Below are 17,254 nucleotides of genomic sequence, written 5' to 3'. Positions count from 1 at the left end.
AGCACTGGAACCCAACTTGCAATCGAGGCCTGAAGAAAAGGAACAAATCGCATTTGGGTTAGAGTGTTGTGACAGCAAATTGCTTCTCTCCAGTCCTACAAGGGGTGTGTTGACTGCCCAGGGCAGTGTTCTTGGATTGGCAATTCTACACACCAAGGGGGACAAGCGATGTGTTGTATTCAGGAGAGGACCCTGCCAGGAAGTATTAAAGAGATGAAGTGTCACCTTGAGAGATTGGAGCTTTTTTCAACAACTAACTTTCTTGCCAAAACTTCTTTCTTCTGAGATTATATATTCAGGACCAGATGCAATAAATGTTTAGAATTAGTTTTACCTTCGCTGTGTTTTGAATTTTCTCCTGAGTTCATGAGCTGGGTTTTAAATGCCTTTGACAACACTGCCCCCATATCTAAATAACAAATCACAAATCAAGCATTAATCATCTTTAAAAACCTCAGGACATTCCAACAGCTTCACAACAACATTCCTTGAAGGTGTTATTGTTGTATTGTTGGAAATGAAACATAATTTATGCACAGCAAGCTCCTCAACCAGCAGTTTATTTTTTGTGAGGTTGACAGAGGGATAAATACTGACTGAGACTCTCCTCGTCTTCTTGAAAACAATACTATTGAATGAGCAGACAGGACTCTCCATTTAACACCTGATGGTCATTTCAGTGTTCCTCTAAGCTGTTTAATCATACAGCAAGTCAGAAGTTCCCAAATATAAGAACGTAAGAAACAACAAAAGGATAGACAACATGACTGCTCAATTCTGTACAGCCATGCAATATGGTGATGGCTGTTGTTCAGCTTCAAGTCCATTTTCCTGCCTGCTACGTACATCCCATGTCTCCCAAAAGACCAAAAATATGTCAGTTGCAGCCTTAAATGCATTCAGTGATGGATGATTCACAATGTTCTTGGAGAGAGAATTTCAAAGATTCACAGCTCTTTGAATCTCCTTATTTCAGTCCCCCTGCTTTCTCCTAAGGCATGTTCTTCATATCCACTAGGTCAAACACCTCTTAATATCTACACTGTAAGTTCCTTCAGATTGAATGAAATCGCCTCTCATTCTTCCCATTTCGAGGGAATGAAGACTTAACTTACTCAGCTTCTTATTATGTAAAAAACCCTCTGATCCCAGAGTAGGTAGATATGGGACCTGGCATCAGAATCGATGGCTGCTACATTGGCGAGGTAGGCCAAGCAGCGAAGAATGGCATCTGAGGAACAGCAACTTCATCGTTGGTTGGAGCCAGCACTGGTGGTGGTGGAAGGGCATCACAGTGATGTTGAGATGGGCCCAGCGCTGAGAAATTGTGGGTACGACAAGGTGGGACGAGGCAGTGGTGGATAGGAATCAGTCCAGTGGTGAAAGATGGCACCTGAAGAGTGTCTACTTCAACACTGGTTGGGTGCAGTATAAGTGGCAGTGCAGGTGTCATTGTTGATGAGCTGGCTCAGGATTGATGGATTGTCTCAAAGCTGTACACAGAACATTCTCCTTCTCCTTTGATGCTGCCTGACCTGCTGCGCTTTTCCAGCAACACATTTTTAAACATCTGACCCTTCGATCAATAAAATCATGGCTGATCTTTTCATGGCTCAACTCCACTTCCCCGCCCTCTCACCACAACCCTTATTTCCTTTACTGTTCAGAAAAGGATCTATATTCGCATTAAAAGCATTTACTGAGGAAGCCTCAACTGCTTCACTGGGCAGGGAATTCCATAGATTCCCCACTCTTCGGGTGAAGAAGTTCTTTCTCAATTCGGTCCTAAATCTGCTCCCCCTATTTTTGAGGCTATGCCCTTTTGTCCTAGTTTCACCCACCAGTGAAAACATCCTCTCTACTTCAATCTTATCTGTTCCCTTCATAATTTTATGTTTCTGTAAGATATTCTCTCATTCTTCCAAATTCCAACGAATATAATCCCAGTCGACTCAGTCTCACCTTATAAGTCAACCCCCTCAACTTTGGAATCAACTTGTGGAAACTCCTCTGCACCCCCTCTCATCCCAGTACATCCTTTCTCAAGTAAGGAGACAAAAACTGCATGCAATACTTTGGGTGTGGCCTCACCAGCACCCTATACAGCTGCAAGATAATGTCTCTGCTTTAAAATTCAACCCCTTTTGCAATGAAGGACAAAATTCAATTTGCCTTCTTAATTATCTGTTGCATCTGCAGACCAACCTTTTGTGATTCATGCACAAGGACACCCAGGTCCCTGTGGACAGCCAGTTCCATTTACTATTCAAATAATAATCCTTTCTCCTGTTATTCCTATCAAAATGGATGACTTCACATTCAATAACATTGTACTCCATCTGCCATACCTTTGCTCACTCAATTAAACCAATAATGTCCCCTTACAAAGTTTCACAGCCCTCTACATACTTTGCTCCACCACTCATTGTGTTCTGTAAACTTTGATACACTACACATGGTCCTCAACTCTAAGTCATCCATGGATATTGTGAATAATTGCGGTCCCAACACTGATCCCTGAGACACACCACCAATCACTGATTGCCAACCAGAAAAGCATTAATTTATCACCACTCTTTGCTTCTTGTTAGTTAAGCAGTCCTTTATCCATGCGAAGACATTGTCTGTAATGCCTTTCATATTTATCTTAAGTCGCAGCCTTTTGTGCGGCACCTTGTCTATCTTTCTTTTTTTTCCCTTTTATAACTGTTCAAAATTATGCTGGATTGCGGCATCAGTCGAAAACTTTTCACTGTATTTTACTATTTTTCTCACTTTAAAATACGTATGATAATAAAACAATTCATTCATTTTACATGCTCTCTTTGATGTCAGTATTTGACATGTGTGCACTGCACATACTATTCAACATGCTCTGGAATTTCTCAGTTCTTACTCGGGCTGTTGAGCGTTGTCAGTAAATTTAGCTATTTTGCTCTGAAATTAATAAGTAGTGCAGAAGAAGATGGATTTGATTTCCATCTGGATGTGAGTTGTAAAATGCTTTGGTTGACTTGACAATGAGGTTGGCAGGTAACACAGTTCTGATCAACATAAAGCAATGAACTGCGATGCTGAAGATCTGAATCAAAATTCCAAAAGAAATTCGGGAGGTCTGGCAGCATGTGTGTGGAGAAAGTAGATAACATTTCGAATCCACTGAAAAGCTTCACTCCACACATGGTGCCAGACTTGCTCAACTTGTCAAGCAATTTCCGTTTCTTGTACAGTTCTGACCGAGGTGTTCAACTTGAAGGTAAAGTTGCTTCTTGTTTTCCGTTTTTGAGATGCTAACTGAAGTATTTCTCTGAGATTAGAGATTTGTTGGGAGGGCGACTGATTAAAGGTTGCAGACCCAACTCCTCTGTTGCAGTCGTGGGGTGGCAGGGGGATTGAGTTGCAGTTACCCGGCGCCACCACAGACAACAGCCGCGAGCACCGGTGCACTGACGTCATATCCTCGGGACTCAAGATGGCGGCGAAGAAGTTGAGGTTCCACGAGATGGGACTTGACGAGAGAGTTTTACAGGTTGGAGAGGGATAGAGATAAAAATAAAAATAGGGTTGGGAAAGGGAAATGCGAGTGTGACAAAGGACGGGATATTATGTTTGTTTTGGGTCAGAGAGAGTGAGTATGATGTACGACAGGATGGAGAGGTGAAAGTGGTGAGTGAGTCACTCACTCACTTCGTCAGTCATAGAGCCCTAGAGGGGTTTGGAAGAAGGTCTGGAAATTTACTGTTCGTGTGTCTGCTGGGGAGAAAGAGGGAAGGTGGATGGGAAGAGGAGGGTAGGGGATGGGGAAAAGGGAGATAGGGAAGGAGGGTGGGATGGGGTGGAAGACGATTGGGGAGAGCAGGAGGGGAAGAAGGTGGGTGAGGGAGTGGGAAGGGTGGGGGCTTAGGGTATGGGTAGATGGAGGGTGAGGAGAGGTTATGAGGGAGGGGGGAAAGGTGGTGGCAGGTCGGGTTGGACAACCAGCAGTCAACCCAAATGACTTGAATGGCAAACCTGAAGTTCAAGGTGTGTGGGGAGAACAGGTTAAGCAAGCAATCATTCTGGGTCATGAAAGCTTACAAGTGTAGCAAAGCATTATCAATCACTGCAAATGCCCAAAGGCAGGACAGTATTTTTTTCAGATCATGTCTGGGATGTTGGCATTGCTGGCTGCACCACCATTTACTACTCATTCCTAGTTGCCCTAGAGAAGGTGGTGAAAATGTGTTGCTGGAAAAGTGCAACATTTTCAGCTCTGAAATCCAGCATTTGCAGTCCTCACTTGCTTCCAGAGAAGGTGGTGCTGAGCTGCCTTTTTGAATCACTGCTGCCATGTAATGGTGGTTCCACAATACTGTTATGGCAGATACCCCAGAATTTTGAGGCTCTTGTTACTAGTAGCAATACTCAGTATGGTTCATCTTGTGTACTGACGAAGAACAATATGCTAGGAAGATTAAAACAATAAGACTTATACAAAATAATATGCATAATCCATATATGGAAAAAGAGTGATGGAATGTGGGGTTGGAGTTGGACTTGGGGGGGGGGGGGGGGGGGCTTTGCGTGGAGCAAAGATGATGTCAACTTCTTGAAATTTTGACTTAAGATGCAAATATAAATTTTACGTTGCTTAGGCAATTGCAAGCCTCAGTTGGGCTGAACCGACTTTGATCCAGGAAAAAGCCATTCCTTTGGCACTGGAGGGAAAGGATCTCCTTGCCAGAGCACGTACAGGATCAGGAAAAACTGCAGCATATGCTATCCCCATCATAGAACATCTTCTTAACACCAAAAAGGTAATCAAATTATTAGATTGACTTTATTTGTCTTCATTTTTAATCATGTTAAATTTATAAATGTGATGAGTTTGATTTATCTTTTTGGGATTAGTACTGGGACAGGTTCATGTGATATTTACACATGCAGAGTTCAGATGTTTTTGGTGATGAGATGAATGTAACTCCACACTGTACTTGCGCCAAGATCATCTTTGATTCCTTCCTTCTCTTAAAAAGTCTTGAGCCTCTACTTGGCATTGAGATCAACAAGTTGTCTTGGAAATTGCTGTAATGCTCCATGTCTCAACAGTACTTCAGAATTCCAAGGGTGGAGGATTGCAAAGCTTGGAGGGGCCTATTTGTAAGGTGACAGGAGAAAGATTTAAAAAGACTTGGGTAATTTGTTTTTTTTCACGGTAAGTAGTTTGTGTTTGGAATGGACTTTCAGAGGACGTGGAGGCAGGTACAGTTAGAACATTTTAAAAGACATTTGGATAAGTACATGAATAAGAAATATTTGCAGGTATTAGGACCCACTGAAGGCAGTTGGAAATAGTTTAGTTTGGGATTGTGGTCAGCATGGACTGACAGGACCGAAGGATCTGCTTTCATGCTGTCTGACTAATTTTATGTTGCCCGTGTGTAGCTGATGATGGAGTTTGCATCTGCCTTCATTCATTCTGTGTTATGAAGAGCTCGTTTTTAGGTCAGGGAAGTACCTTTTTGCTACCACACGGCACAGGCTGCATGAGTTGTCAACATTGCAGAACAAAGTTATAATGAAGCTTTGATTTTCTGTCTTTGTTTAGTCAGTCTGCGAGCAAGCAGTGCGAGCTCTCATATTGGTTCCCACAAAGGAACTAGGTCAACAAGTGCAGCAGATGATCCGACAACTCACATTGTGTTGTGCTCGGGATGTTCGAGTGGCTGATGTTTCGGGACAGGTGGATGTATCAGCACAAAGGTATAAAATAGGAGTGCATAATTTTGGGGCACTTGGCTTCAGTATCACAACTTGAGTAAGTTCTCACTTACGACATTCTTTCAGGCCTATATTAATGGAGAAACCTGACATTGTTATTGGTACGCCTTCTCGAATTCTGCTACATTTGGAACAGCACACCCTGAACCTCAGCACCTCACTGGAGATGCTTGTCATTGATGAGGCTGATCTACTCTTCTCATTTGGATTTGAAAATGATCTAAAAAACCTGCTGGGGTAAGTTTCTTTTTCTCAAAACTCCTGTTGGTTCAGTGTCATCACAGAACTGGAGAAAGTGAAGATTGAGACACTGTTAGAGTTATTGCAAAGGTTGACAGCCAGAGGGCACCAATTTAAAGCAAGTTGCAAAAGAAGCAAAGACAACATGTGGAATTTCTTTCAGATGTATGGCTGGGCTCTGAAATGCATTGTCTGAGAGTAAGTACAATTGGGGCTTTCAGAATTATGGAAAGTTCAAGAGGGGCAAAGAGTAAATGGAGAAAAGGTGGATTGTGGGATTCGTCAAGTTGGTCCTGCAAACTGTTCACAAGAGTGTGATGACCGAAGTGGTGCCTCCATGTTTTTGTTTTTAAACCAGTGTGTCAGGTGTACTGAGCGATGGTGTTATGCTAATATTGCTACTTTCACTGCTCTTTTACTGGAGTCTCATGACCTCCCCCCCTGGCCTGTAATTATATTTTTGATTGTTACAGTATCTGTAACATTGAGGCCCTTTGGGGTTATGGTTGTGCTAAATGCATTGCTTGTCTTCAAGGCTTATTCTATCTCTTTGCAGGCACCTTCCAAAGATTTACCAAGCATTCTTGATGTCAGCCACTTTTAATGAGGATGTTCAGACATTGAAGGAACTGGTGCTTCATAACCCGGTAAGAAATCTCAAATGCGACAGAGGCCTTTCGCTGTGTCTCAAACAGGAAATTGTTGTTTCCATCCTCAGTCTCGATACTGAGCACATAATCTGTGCACCACACAGGAGATAAGAGTGTTCATAGCTCTCGATGACACTTGAATCTGAAGATGTATTTATCTATACACCATGTGTATGAAAAGGTTCAATTTCATTTTGTGGAAGTCAAATGGGGATTTCTGCCTGTGTTTTGGCCAGCATTGTCTTTCGTGTATGCTGAATTTTGACAGGTTAGCATGCGTTAGTCACAGAAGAGCAATGTCTTCTCTGAAAATGGTGACTATTTCTCACAAAGTAATTCATTTTACATGAGCTGGGTGGTCTCTTGAGGACTCAAAAGGTCATGTATGCATCCAGTTTCTTTCTCTGGTCAATTGTATGATATTTAAGTTGTGCAAAGACGGTTTGTCCCTGAGCACTAAAGCAAATGTATTGGAAATGCAATTGGTATTTCATTCCTATAAGCAGTGAGACAGACATGATAAAGATAATTATTATGTAGAGTATTTTATTGTTTTTACATTCAGGGAGATGTGATGCCAGCCATTATCTTGTTGAAATGTGGAGAAGGCATGAGGGGTTCATGCATCTATTTCCTGCATTTTCGTGTTACTGAACTTAAGGTCGATGGAAGTGCTTGATTCTGGAATAGGGCATTGCCAGACAAATAGACTAGTACATGTCCTGTTTTATGTCTTGGTGTGTCCACTGTAACCTGATCTCCTTTACCCTTTCAGATGATTCTGAAGCTCAAGGAGTCTCCGCTTCCGGATAGCTCACAGCTGATCCAGTACCACATTAAATGCGAGGAGGAGGAGAAATTCCTTCTGATTTACACATTTTTCAAACTTTCCCTTGTCCGTGGCAAGACCATAATCTTTGTGAATTCCATTGATAGATGCTACCGGCTGAAACTATTCTTGGAACAATTCAGCATTTTGGCATGCGTCCTAAACTCAGAATTACCGGTACACTCCAGGTAGAATCTTGGTTGGTAACTGCTGTCTGCTCGATTTCTCTCGCGTAAACATGCTCTTTGCTCCAAACCCCACAAAGTCCTCATACTCGCACGTTCCTATCAGAGATCACAAAAAGAACTATCAAATAGCGGATAAAAAACACTTGCTCGCAGTTGTGAAATATCATAAGAAATCTGTTTTAAAAGGGAAACTCGTCAGTGCCACAATTATTTCTTCTGTTGAGCTGGGAAATCAAGCATTTTGGGTTGTACATACACAAGATGTAGCACACCACTGCAGAAAGTTTCTGTTTGAATATATTTAGGCCAGTATGGATGATGAGATTGGAATGACCTCTTTCCTATCAGCTGTAGATTTAGTGGAAAAGTTGTGCTATGATGTGGAGAGTTGGGCAAGTAAATTGCATCTTTGGTGTACCTTATTTCCTGTATTTTTCCATCAGGTGTCATATCATCAATCAGTTCAATCAGAGTTTGTATGATTATATCATTGCCACAGATGAACATGTTTTGACAAATTTAAATGGCTCAGAGGAGCAAAAGACAAAAAAGAAACGGTGTAAAAAAGCAAGGTAAGCATGATCAATTTCGTTTCGCCCTATGAATGAAAAATTCTGTCTACTAAATTACCTGAAATTGTTATTTACAAGTCTGGATTTCTTGCTTTGTTGTTTTGAATTTGCTTGATGTTTGAGTCTCAATTAGCTTAGTTTATCTCCTGAGTCAAGATTAGAGTGTGATGGAAAAGCACAACAGGTCAGGCAACATCCGAGGAGCAGGAAAACCGATGTTTCGGACAGAAGCCCTTCATCAGGAATCTCTGAGTTTGGGATTTTGTGCTTCTGTGAATTTGGCCATTTTCTGGGCATGTGTCGCTCTAATTTGCAGTTAATTCCGCCATGTTACATATCAGAGTGCTGAAAAATAAACTGACTTTCTCTGCAACATCAGCATAAAATATCTGGCTGTCCCTAACCTTATCCTGGAACCATGTCAGTATGCTCTGTATTCTGGGGCATGAAGTTATTGGGTTTGCATACTCTAGTCTACAACTTCATAAATAAAAACACTCTGTACTTTACTTCTGGTGGAGTTCATTCAATGTGTTCAAATGGTTAGAATATTTATGATTTGCTGTTGACCAGTCTTTCTGCTCCTCTTTCAGAGCCAAGGATCATGAATATGGGGTCTCCAGAGGAGTGGATTTTTATAATGTTTCGAATGTTATTAACTTTGACTTCCCACTCTCAGTGGAGTCCTATATACATCGTGTTGGCAGGTAAGATATAATGTGCACCTGTACATCAAGCAGCTTTCCCACATGTCATTTTCATGTTTGTTCTGTCCTTGCTGCACTGTTGTCTCACGTACTGGCAGCTTCTCTTTTAGATGCTGTTGAGTCACTGTTTGGTATCATACACATAATTCACCTGGCTGCATCAATCCTACTGGTATCATGCCGGCATTGTTTATTTTATGAATACTGAAATGGGAAATGAGTTACGTATTTGATAGTTAAATTCTGACTCTAAATGTTTTCCATAGGACTGCCCGTGCGAATAATCAGGGGACGGCATTGACGTTTGTATCTCACACAGAATTGCCACTACTACATAATGTGGAGGATGCACTTGCTGGAGGTTTGTTCCAAGTAACGTTCCTGATGAAGGGCTTCTGCCCAAAACATCGACTGTCCTGCTCCTTGGATGCTGTCTGACATTTTCCAGTGCCACACTCTTTGACTAATATTTATCCTTTCTCTGTTCTGTGTTGCTGCCTTAGATGCTTTGAATGGTCTGGTCTTGTTTTCTTGGTTTGGTTTGTCAAGTGGAGAGTTGTAGTGTGAGTCTGTATTGAGAATTCTTTTGTGAGGTTTTCTAATGAAAGATCATTGAAATCCAGTGAAAAGGCTGAAGCGAAACTACAAGACCTTCACAAGGAGAGATCTGTTAAGTGCAGTTGCTGATTTCTTAGTTTGCGTATTTCAGCGAGAGAACTGTTATACATTTGCAGATCAGTTGATTCATGAAGTTGAAAGGAATTGCCTTATGCTGGGCTGGGTAACGTACTGGTGTTACTTGTTGACAAGAAATCTAGAGGCACTCCTGCTTTGGAGACCAGAGTTCAAATGCTCGGCACCAAGTTAATGTGTTACCAGGCAACATGTGCGATTTTAGGTTCAATAAGTGCTTAAAAGAGGTAAGAAGAAGTTAAATGTGAGTTCGAGAGGGGAGAAATGTTATCGGCAGTAAATGCTTTCAGCACAATCTTGCAAAGTCTTCCCTGCTCATGGGTCAGCTTGCCCTCTTAAGTGGCATTCCTGCCACCTTCAATACTCACTCCCTCCAGGATGGGTGCACTGTGGCATCACAATGTGCGAGATACACTGCAGCGACTCTGTGTGTCTGCATCTACAGCATCTTCTGGACAGGACAAATTTGTGCCATCTGCCTACATGAGTGAGTAGCAGGTGCATGGCAACATATGCAGGTTGCAATTTCCATTTAAGCTGCACACCCCAATCCGGAGTTGGAATGAGATCAACTTAACTTCAGTGCTGAAGGATCAAAATCCTAGAACTTCCTGTCTAATATAATTCTCGGTGAATGCTGTGTGGGCACTGTGTGGATTGCAGAGGCTCAGAAAGGCAGCTTGCCATTACCTTTACGGCTGATCAACAAATCGTAGCATAGAAAGTGATATTTGCATCACATCAGAAGTATTTCAAGTGTTCCTTGAAAATGTATCTCTCTGCACAGCAGTCAATCTGACAGTCAAAGGATGAGGACATGTGGCATAAACATGTTGCTGGGTATCTAACTGTTTAAAGCCTCTTGTGGTTCTGTTCGCTGAGCTGGGAATTTGTGTTGCAGACGTTTCATCCCCTGTCTAGGTGACATCCTCACTGCTTGGGAGCCTCCTGTGAAGCACTTCTGTGACATTTCCTCCAGCAGTTATAGTGATTTTGTATCTGCCGCTGCTGGTTCCAGCTATCCGCTCCAGTGGCCGGTAAATTGGGTCCAGGCCAATGCGCTTATTGATTGAATCTGTGGATGAGTGCCATGCCTCTACCTGGACCCAATATATCGGCCACTGCAGCGGACAGCTGGAACTGACAACCGGAAGCGGCAGATACAAATCACTATAATTGCTGGAGGAAACGTCACAAAAGCGCTTCACAGGAGGCTCCCAAGCACTGAGGATGTCACCTAGACAGGGGACGAAACGTCTGTAACACAAATTCCCAGCTCGGCGAACAGGACCACAACAACGAGCACCAGAGTTACAAATCTTCTCCCAAACTTTGTTAAAAGCCAATTCACCACCCTGGACGATGGCAGCAGAGCAAAAGATATGCAGAAATTGTCGTGCATGTTGGACCACTGATGCAACATCTTCCATGTCTCTACTGTCCCCAGAAACCCATTTCATCTTTCATCCTCAGTCATCGAGAAAAGCTTCTGTTTTCAGCAACATGAGTGTGTGAAATGTTTCATGTCCTGTAATTGGATTAATATTCATTGCTTTGTGTTGACAGACAATTTGGACTGTGCTTTGAAACCATATCAGTTTCGCATTGAGGAGATTGAGGGCTTCCGCTATCGGTGTAAGGTATGGTCGACACAGACGATGTGAAATTTGCTGTTCATTGTTGTGCTGCCTCTCCCAGACTCTTGCGGAGTTCTGTTGCTGACAGCATACAAGTCAGCCATTTAATCAGTTTCGTCTTTATCTGCTGTCTGCAGTGCCTTGTCCCAGGACTTTTATTTTGATCATTATGCATTTCACTACTATGAAGTCATCTATAAGCATTTAGACATGAAAATGAAGATGGTATTATGAAGCAGTATGCAGATGGATATGGTGCTGCCATGAAGTGTAAGGCATTTCTCAGCAATGAAGAAAATACTGAGTGCAAAGTACCATCACCATTCATGATAAAAGCATTATCACAGAATGGAAGCATAGTTTTTGAAATTTACACATGTTGTTTGATCTAAAATGATAATAATTCATGCTGATTTTTGGGTTAAATGCATTGTGCAAATAACCAAGTCGTTCTTGAGAAGGTGATGCTACTGTTCATGTTGAGATGTTTCCAGAGTATTGAGTTTGTCCTGGCAGTTAATTGAGGGATATTTTTATTTCTTGGTAGGATGCCATGCGTTCAGTTACAAAACAATCAATCAAAGAGGCTCGCATCAAGGAAATCAAACAGGAACTGCTCAACTCTGAGAAACTGAAGGTGAGAAAGTGGAACTCTATTATTCGTCTTATGCGCTGAGATATTTGCAATAGCAGTCTGATCGTAGAGAGATAGCTCCAGGAAAATTAAAAATGAGTGTTAAGGTAGTTTAGTAAAACTCCATGTCAAAGTAATGTTCTGCAGTGAGCATGTTCTTTTCTTGCAGACCTATTTTGAGGACAATCCTCGAGACTTTGATTTGTTGCGACATGATAAACCTCTGCATCCTGCTATTGTGAAGCCACATTTGAAGAATGTACCGGATTACTTGAGTGAGTAGCCTGCCCAGTGACCTGGTTCAAATGATCTGTGCTGGGAGAATATCATATGCTGCTGTAGTGTATAGATGCTATTTGTAAATCAGGTGAATTGAAATAAAAGGTACAGGAGCTTCAATATTCAGGTGACCAGCAAAAAGGATTATGAGAGTATTTTAAGAATAGATGTTCTTCCTTTCTGAGATGAACGTATACTGGTGATGTAGACTGTAAAACTACAAGAAGATGGTGATTGGTTTTTAATTAATGAAATCTTGGCCAGGAGGGTTCCCAAAATTTTAATAGGGCAGAAGTAGTGGGGAAACTGTTGAAAGCCAGAAAACTGTTTGAATCCACTTTGCTCTACTGATGCCAAGACAGAGTTTATTTGGCCAGAGTACAGTTGTAACACTTAAATAGCAGGGAGATTATTGCAATCATTTCAACAACCGACCTGGTGTTCAAAATCATGACATGACCTTTGCTGATCATTCCTAATCAAACTCCAGTTTTGTATAAGATTAGCCTCAGGGTGACTCTGAACATTGAGAGTGCAGGGACCCATCTCTGAGAGAAAATGTACGAATAGAAAGCAAGTGCAAGAAGTTGCTTACAAGAGAAGTAAAGATGAAATTCAAATATCATAGAAAAAGAATGCAGGTGGTAAGAAAAAAAGAGATAATCTTGGTGCTATTCATCCATCACATCTCATATACTTCGCTAAATCTAGCAAAACCTAGGTAGTTGCAATATTAATTTACACTTAAGAGTCCATGACTTGTACTCAGTCGAACATGCTTTGTCTCCTTCACCAAATTACTAGATTATATCGTGGAATTATTTTCTGTGATATTTTGGAATATAAAATTTAAAAAGGATGGCAAGAAATGGAATTGCAGAAAAACTTCAATGATTTAATTGGCAAAAGAAGTATTAGTCATTAGTTGGATAGACAAATGTAAATTGAATTTACCTAATGTAAGAAGATTTCAAATAACTAGAACATGCAGGAAAGTGTCGGAGGAGGTTTTGAGTTCAGTTGTCTCTTGGTTGTTGAGAAGGAGAAGGAACCACTTTTTAAACTGTTTGTTCCATTGACAATGTATAGTTTAATCGAAGTCATTGGTAATGCAGGAAAAGAATGAGTTTGTATTGAGTCATACTTCTTGGTTGGCAAACTTGTACTTCCCTAAACTGTCAAGTTTGACCTGAACTCACCTTGGTCACAAAAATGGCCAGGTCTCTCATCTTTTATCTCTCCATTGGCAATGCTGATAAACTCAGCACATTAGTACCACGCTACCTGAAATTAATTCACTCCTGCTTTAAAAAATGTGGTCTCCATAGCTTCTGAATTTGCCCCTGACATTGCAGCAGTGAGGCGGGCAAGTAATATTTTAATGGAATACAAACAGTGTTGGAGAAATTCAACCGGTTTGGTAGCATCTGTGCAGTGAGAAGCTGAGTTCATGTTTGACGTTGATCGTTCTAAATAAGAGTCATCCTGGCTTCTAACTCTGTTTCTTTCTCCACGTGCTGCCAGATCTGATGAATTTCTCCAGCACTTGGTTATTATTTCACATTCTCAGCATCTGAACTGTATTGTTTTCCTTCAATAAATTCCAGTTGTTTGTTTTTGGCAGTTCAAGTATCTTGTATTTTAATCCTGACAGTTCCCCAAACCCTCAAAGGAATCTCGAAGCCCCTCATAAGTAAAAGAAAAAGATCGCGAAGCAAGGTCACCAGAAAATCAACTCAGAAAAACAGAAAGGTGGGAGACTACAATCGAACCCAAGAAACATTGTGTGACCTTTGTTTTTACTTGCTGAGCAAAAGATTATTTTGCTGTTGGCTGTACCAATCAAAATTTATTGTCACAACTATTACCAGTAAAATGTGGCTGAAGTGTGGTGGATGGAAGGACAGTATTGCTGTGTTATGATTTTACTGTAACAAATTTTGGAATTGTCCACGGTGCTTTGATGCTCTTGAGGCATTGTTATGCATGATGCAGGTGAAGTGGGTGGGTTTGAGAAAGAAGTGTGGAGAGCTTGAGGATGCATTCTTCAGGGACCACTGCCAATGAAATCTGAAACAAACAGCAAGAAGATGTTCAGTTGGTCTGGTCCTAAATAATTCTTTGATGCATTTGGAAGGCATGTTATATTTAACTTGCCAGTTACCAGTGTTTCAGCTGCGTTTTCAACAGATCTGCATTCATCTATCTACCCTCTTGAATTCTGTTATGGTGGCTTTTGCTTTTGGTGTTGTAAGATGAGTAATAACGTTGGCTGTTTTTCCCTTTTTTAGCCAAACATGAAGCGCAACCCGCTCAAGCATTTCACCTCCCAAGGGAAGAAGCAAAAGGCAAAAAGTGCGAGTTAAAGCAGAACTTGCAGAATCCATTAAAAGGATGTGGCATGGCAGAATGTGAAACTGTTGTCTGTGTGCCTTCAATTTAGGCCCAGTTGAATGGTCTCAATTTTAGATTCGTCCAATGTTGTCTGGGTGGTGACAGTACAGTGTGTGGACTTCTAGTTTGAAAACACGAGTAGACATTGGCTTTGATTGAATTGTTTGTCAATTGGTGGAGCTACAACCTTTCCATGTATCATGAATGCTTAAAATTTTACTTTTGGCAAGGCATTTATAAAATGAAAATGTTGTTGCACTTTAATTTTAAGCCTTATTCCGTTTCTTCGAAATGTTGCCCTGTGAAGGTACAATTGGCTCTCAATACCAATTGCAAGAATCTCTCTCCTGTTCTCTGCAGTGCCACCAAACCCACCACTGTGTGCATACATCATGACATATCGCATCAGTGCACAATATAATCAGGTGTGTTCTACACTGCAAAGCAGAAGCAGTTCCTCTCTTGATGCCAAAAGAGACCACAACACTCATTCCTGGTTTTCACATATAGATGTACAAACATGTCAATATGATGGCACAAGTGTATAATAAAACCAAAGCAAAGATGAGCGCTTTCGCTGATTTATGTAAAGAGGTCCAACAAGTGAGGATTTTGACAAAAAGATGTAATTTAGTGACTGGATTTGTCCCCTTGCTTGATGATTATCGTAGGCTGACCTATCTTTCGTCATCCTACTCTTCTCAATGACAAGTATTTGTATTATGTTGGATGATTTCTTGTCTCCTGGTGGATGGGAACTCATGGAGTTGTGTTGTTTAGTGCAATATAAATGAATGGACAGTCACAGTGCCAAACATTCATATTTTTGTAATTAACACATTCAAAATATTTTGGTTGGTTTGTCTGTTCTGGATCTTCCGACTCAATATGTTTTGCAATTTACAGATTTTTCCACATTTCAAACAAATGAAATTTTCTAACATTTTGTAACTTTACCATCAAAAAGTATGTGAGATTCTTTTTGTAAAGATGTTTGAAATTTCAAACACAGGACTCTGTGTAAGGTGGTTTTTAACATGTGAAGAGATAAATTGTAAATTTAAAGTAATGTGAAATTGTAATCAGTATCAAAGAAGTGGTTATTACCCTTTCATGACAAAAGGAATGATCTTCAGTGAGGTCAGATGAGACTGTCTCCACTTAAAATTCACAGTTCCCTTTTTATTTTATGAATGACCTTTAACATAAATTGAGTTGTAAATTGTGAGGAAGTATTGCTCTGTCATGTTTTGCATAAGCTATGGCTGGTTGTGTTCATTTATGAACTGATTAGTCTTTTAATGGAGAGCCATGTCTACCTCCGTTGATAAAATATTATACTACCAGAGACACAAGAATGTTTTTCTTTCAGTTCTGTGCAACAGCTGCCACTGTATATCTCATACATATATTTCAAAGTATCCTGTGATCTCTCTATCTTACCTGCAATTGGAGGTTTGCTGTTAGTTAGCAGTTCATTGTAAAATTGTGATTTGCTTGCAAGACAAGTGCTAAGGCAATAGCTCATTCAGCATAAATGAATGCAGGAGTATGAACAGCCTCTTCTGTTTCAAGATATTAGTAGTTGTTAGAGCGTCTGCTACAAGTTATAGGTTGATTTCTGTGTTGTCTAACTATCGGTCCAACTTGTCAATCTGTTCCGATGTCCTAAACTGAATTGATTCTTAGCGAGTTCATTTTATGGGCCAGCAATGAGCTTGTATCCCTTGAAATGCTTCCTTTTCACGAACCTATGCCTTCTAAATGTTGTTGCATCTCCGACACTTTCTCTGGCATTTAATTCCATACAAGCATCACCCTCTGTGTGAAAAATTTGCCTTTCAGTTCCATTTTCTATCTTTCCCCTCTCACCTTCAACCTTTTACCCTCTTGTTTTGGACTATGTCCCTCATGATTTTGTAAACTGCGATTGGGTTACCATGAGCCTCTGATAATCCAGAGGAAAGAGCTTCCGACTCTCCATTTAACTCAAAATCCTCCAACCTTAGCAATCCTTTTTGAATCCTTTCATGGGTTGCATGGTGGCTCTGGCGTTAGCACTTTTGCCTCATATCGCCAAGAACCCAGATTCCATTCCATCCTCACGCTATTGTTTGTGTAGAGTTTATACGTTTTACTGGGATTGCACTGGGTGCCATGGTTTCCTCCGTCCATCCAAAGAATTGGTGAATTGACCCTGCTAAATTGCCCAAAGTGTGAAGGGATGTATGGGTTGAGTGCATTAGACAGGGGTAAACGTAGCCTAATAAGGGAGGGGAATGGGTCGGGGTGGTAGACTTCTTGGCGGATCAGTGTGGCCCTATTGGGCCAAATAGACTATTTCCACACTGGGGATTCTATGAAGAACTTTCTTGTAGCAGGGATACCAGAACTGAATGCAGTACTCGAAAAGTGGCCTAACCCGTACTATTCAGCCCCAATATGAGATTGGAACTCCTATGGTCCATCCACTGACCAATTTAGGCAAACGTACAATATGCTTTCTTCATCATTATCTACAAGCAATTCCCTTTTTTTTAGTTCACTATTGGTAAACACTTACCATGGCTGTCCTGACGTGGAAAAATCCTGTCGCGTTTTGCTTTACCGAAATGCAACACTAACCGAAATTAAACTCTACATGCCGCATTTCAGCCCATTGGCCCATGTA

The 17,254-nt window shown here is 41.0% G+C and overlaps 1 protein-coding gene across 1 annotated transcript; it reads left to right on the top strand.

Annotated features, from left to right (window-relative positions):
- Window positions 1–3,453: 3,453 nt before the first annotated feature.
- On the top strand, window positions 3,454–15,665 carry ddx56 (DEAD (Asp-Glu-Ala-Asp) box helicase 56). The gene is made up of 14 exons (XM_072554007.1): window positions 3,454–3,529; window positions 4,635–4,796; window positions 5,588–5,742; window positions 5,827–5,997; window positions 6,557–6,647; window positions 7,426–7,667; window positions 8,111–8,239; window positions 8,833–8,946; window positions 9,213–9,307; window positions 11,206–11,279; window positions 11,824–11,913; window positions 12,080–12,185; window positions 13,844–13,941; window positions 14,481–15,665. Exons 1-14 carry the CDS (start codon window positions 3,473–3,475, stop codon window positions 14,553–14,555), a joined length of 1,659 nt encoding a protein of 552 aa, XP_072410108.1. The 5' UTR covers window positions 3,454–3,472; the 3' UTR covers window positions 14,556–15,665.
- The last annotated feature ends 1,589 nt before the right edge of the window (window positions 15,666–17,254 follow it).

The sequence above is a fragment of the Chiloscyllium punctatum genome, chromosome 35 (genome assembly GCF_047496795.1).
Source record: "Chiloscyllium punctatum isolate Juve2018m chromosome 35, sChiPun1.3, whole genome shotgun sequence".
In the NCBI taxonomy this organism is placed as follows: domain Eukaryota; kingdom Metazoa; phylum Chordata; class Chondrichthyes; order Orectolobiformes; family Hemiscylliidae; genus Chiloscyllium; species Chiloscyllium punctatum.
Note: the sequence above shows the minus strand (reverse complement) of the source record. Positions and strands in the feature narration are given on the sequence as shown.

Coding starts and splice junctions, on each gene's coding strand:
- ddx56 (XM_072554007.1), top strand. CDS start 3,473: ATGGCGGCGAAGAAGTTGAGGTTCCACGAGATGGGACTTGACGAGAGA. Junction 7,668..8,110: donor GAATTACCGGTACACTCCAG/GTAGAATCTTGG, acceptor TTTTTCCATCAG/GTGTCATATCATCAATCAGT. Junction 8,947..9,212: donor TATATACATCGTGTTGGCAG/GTAAGATATAAT, acceptor TGTTTTCCATAG/GACTGCCCGTGCGAATAATC.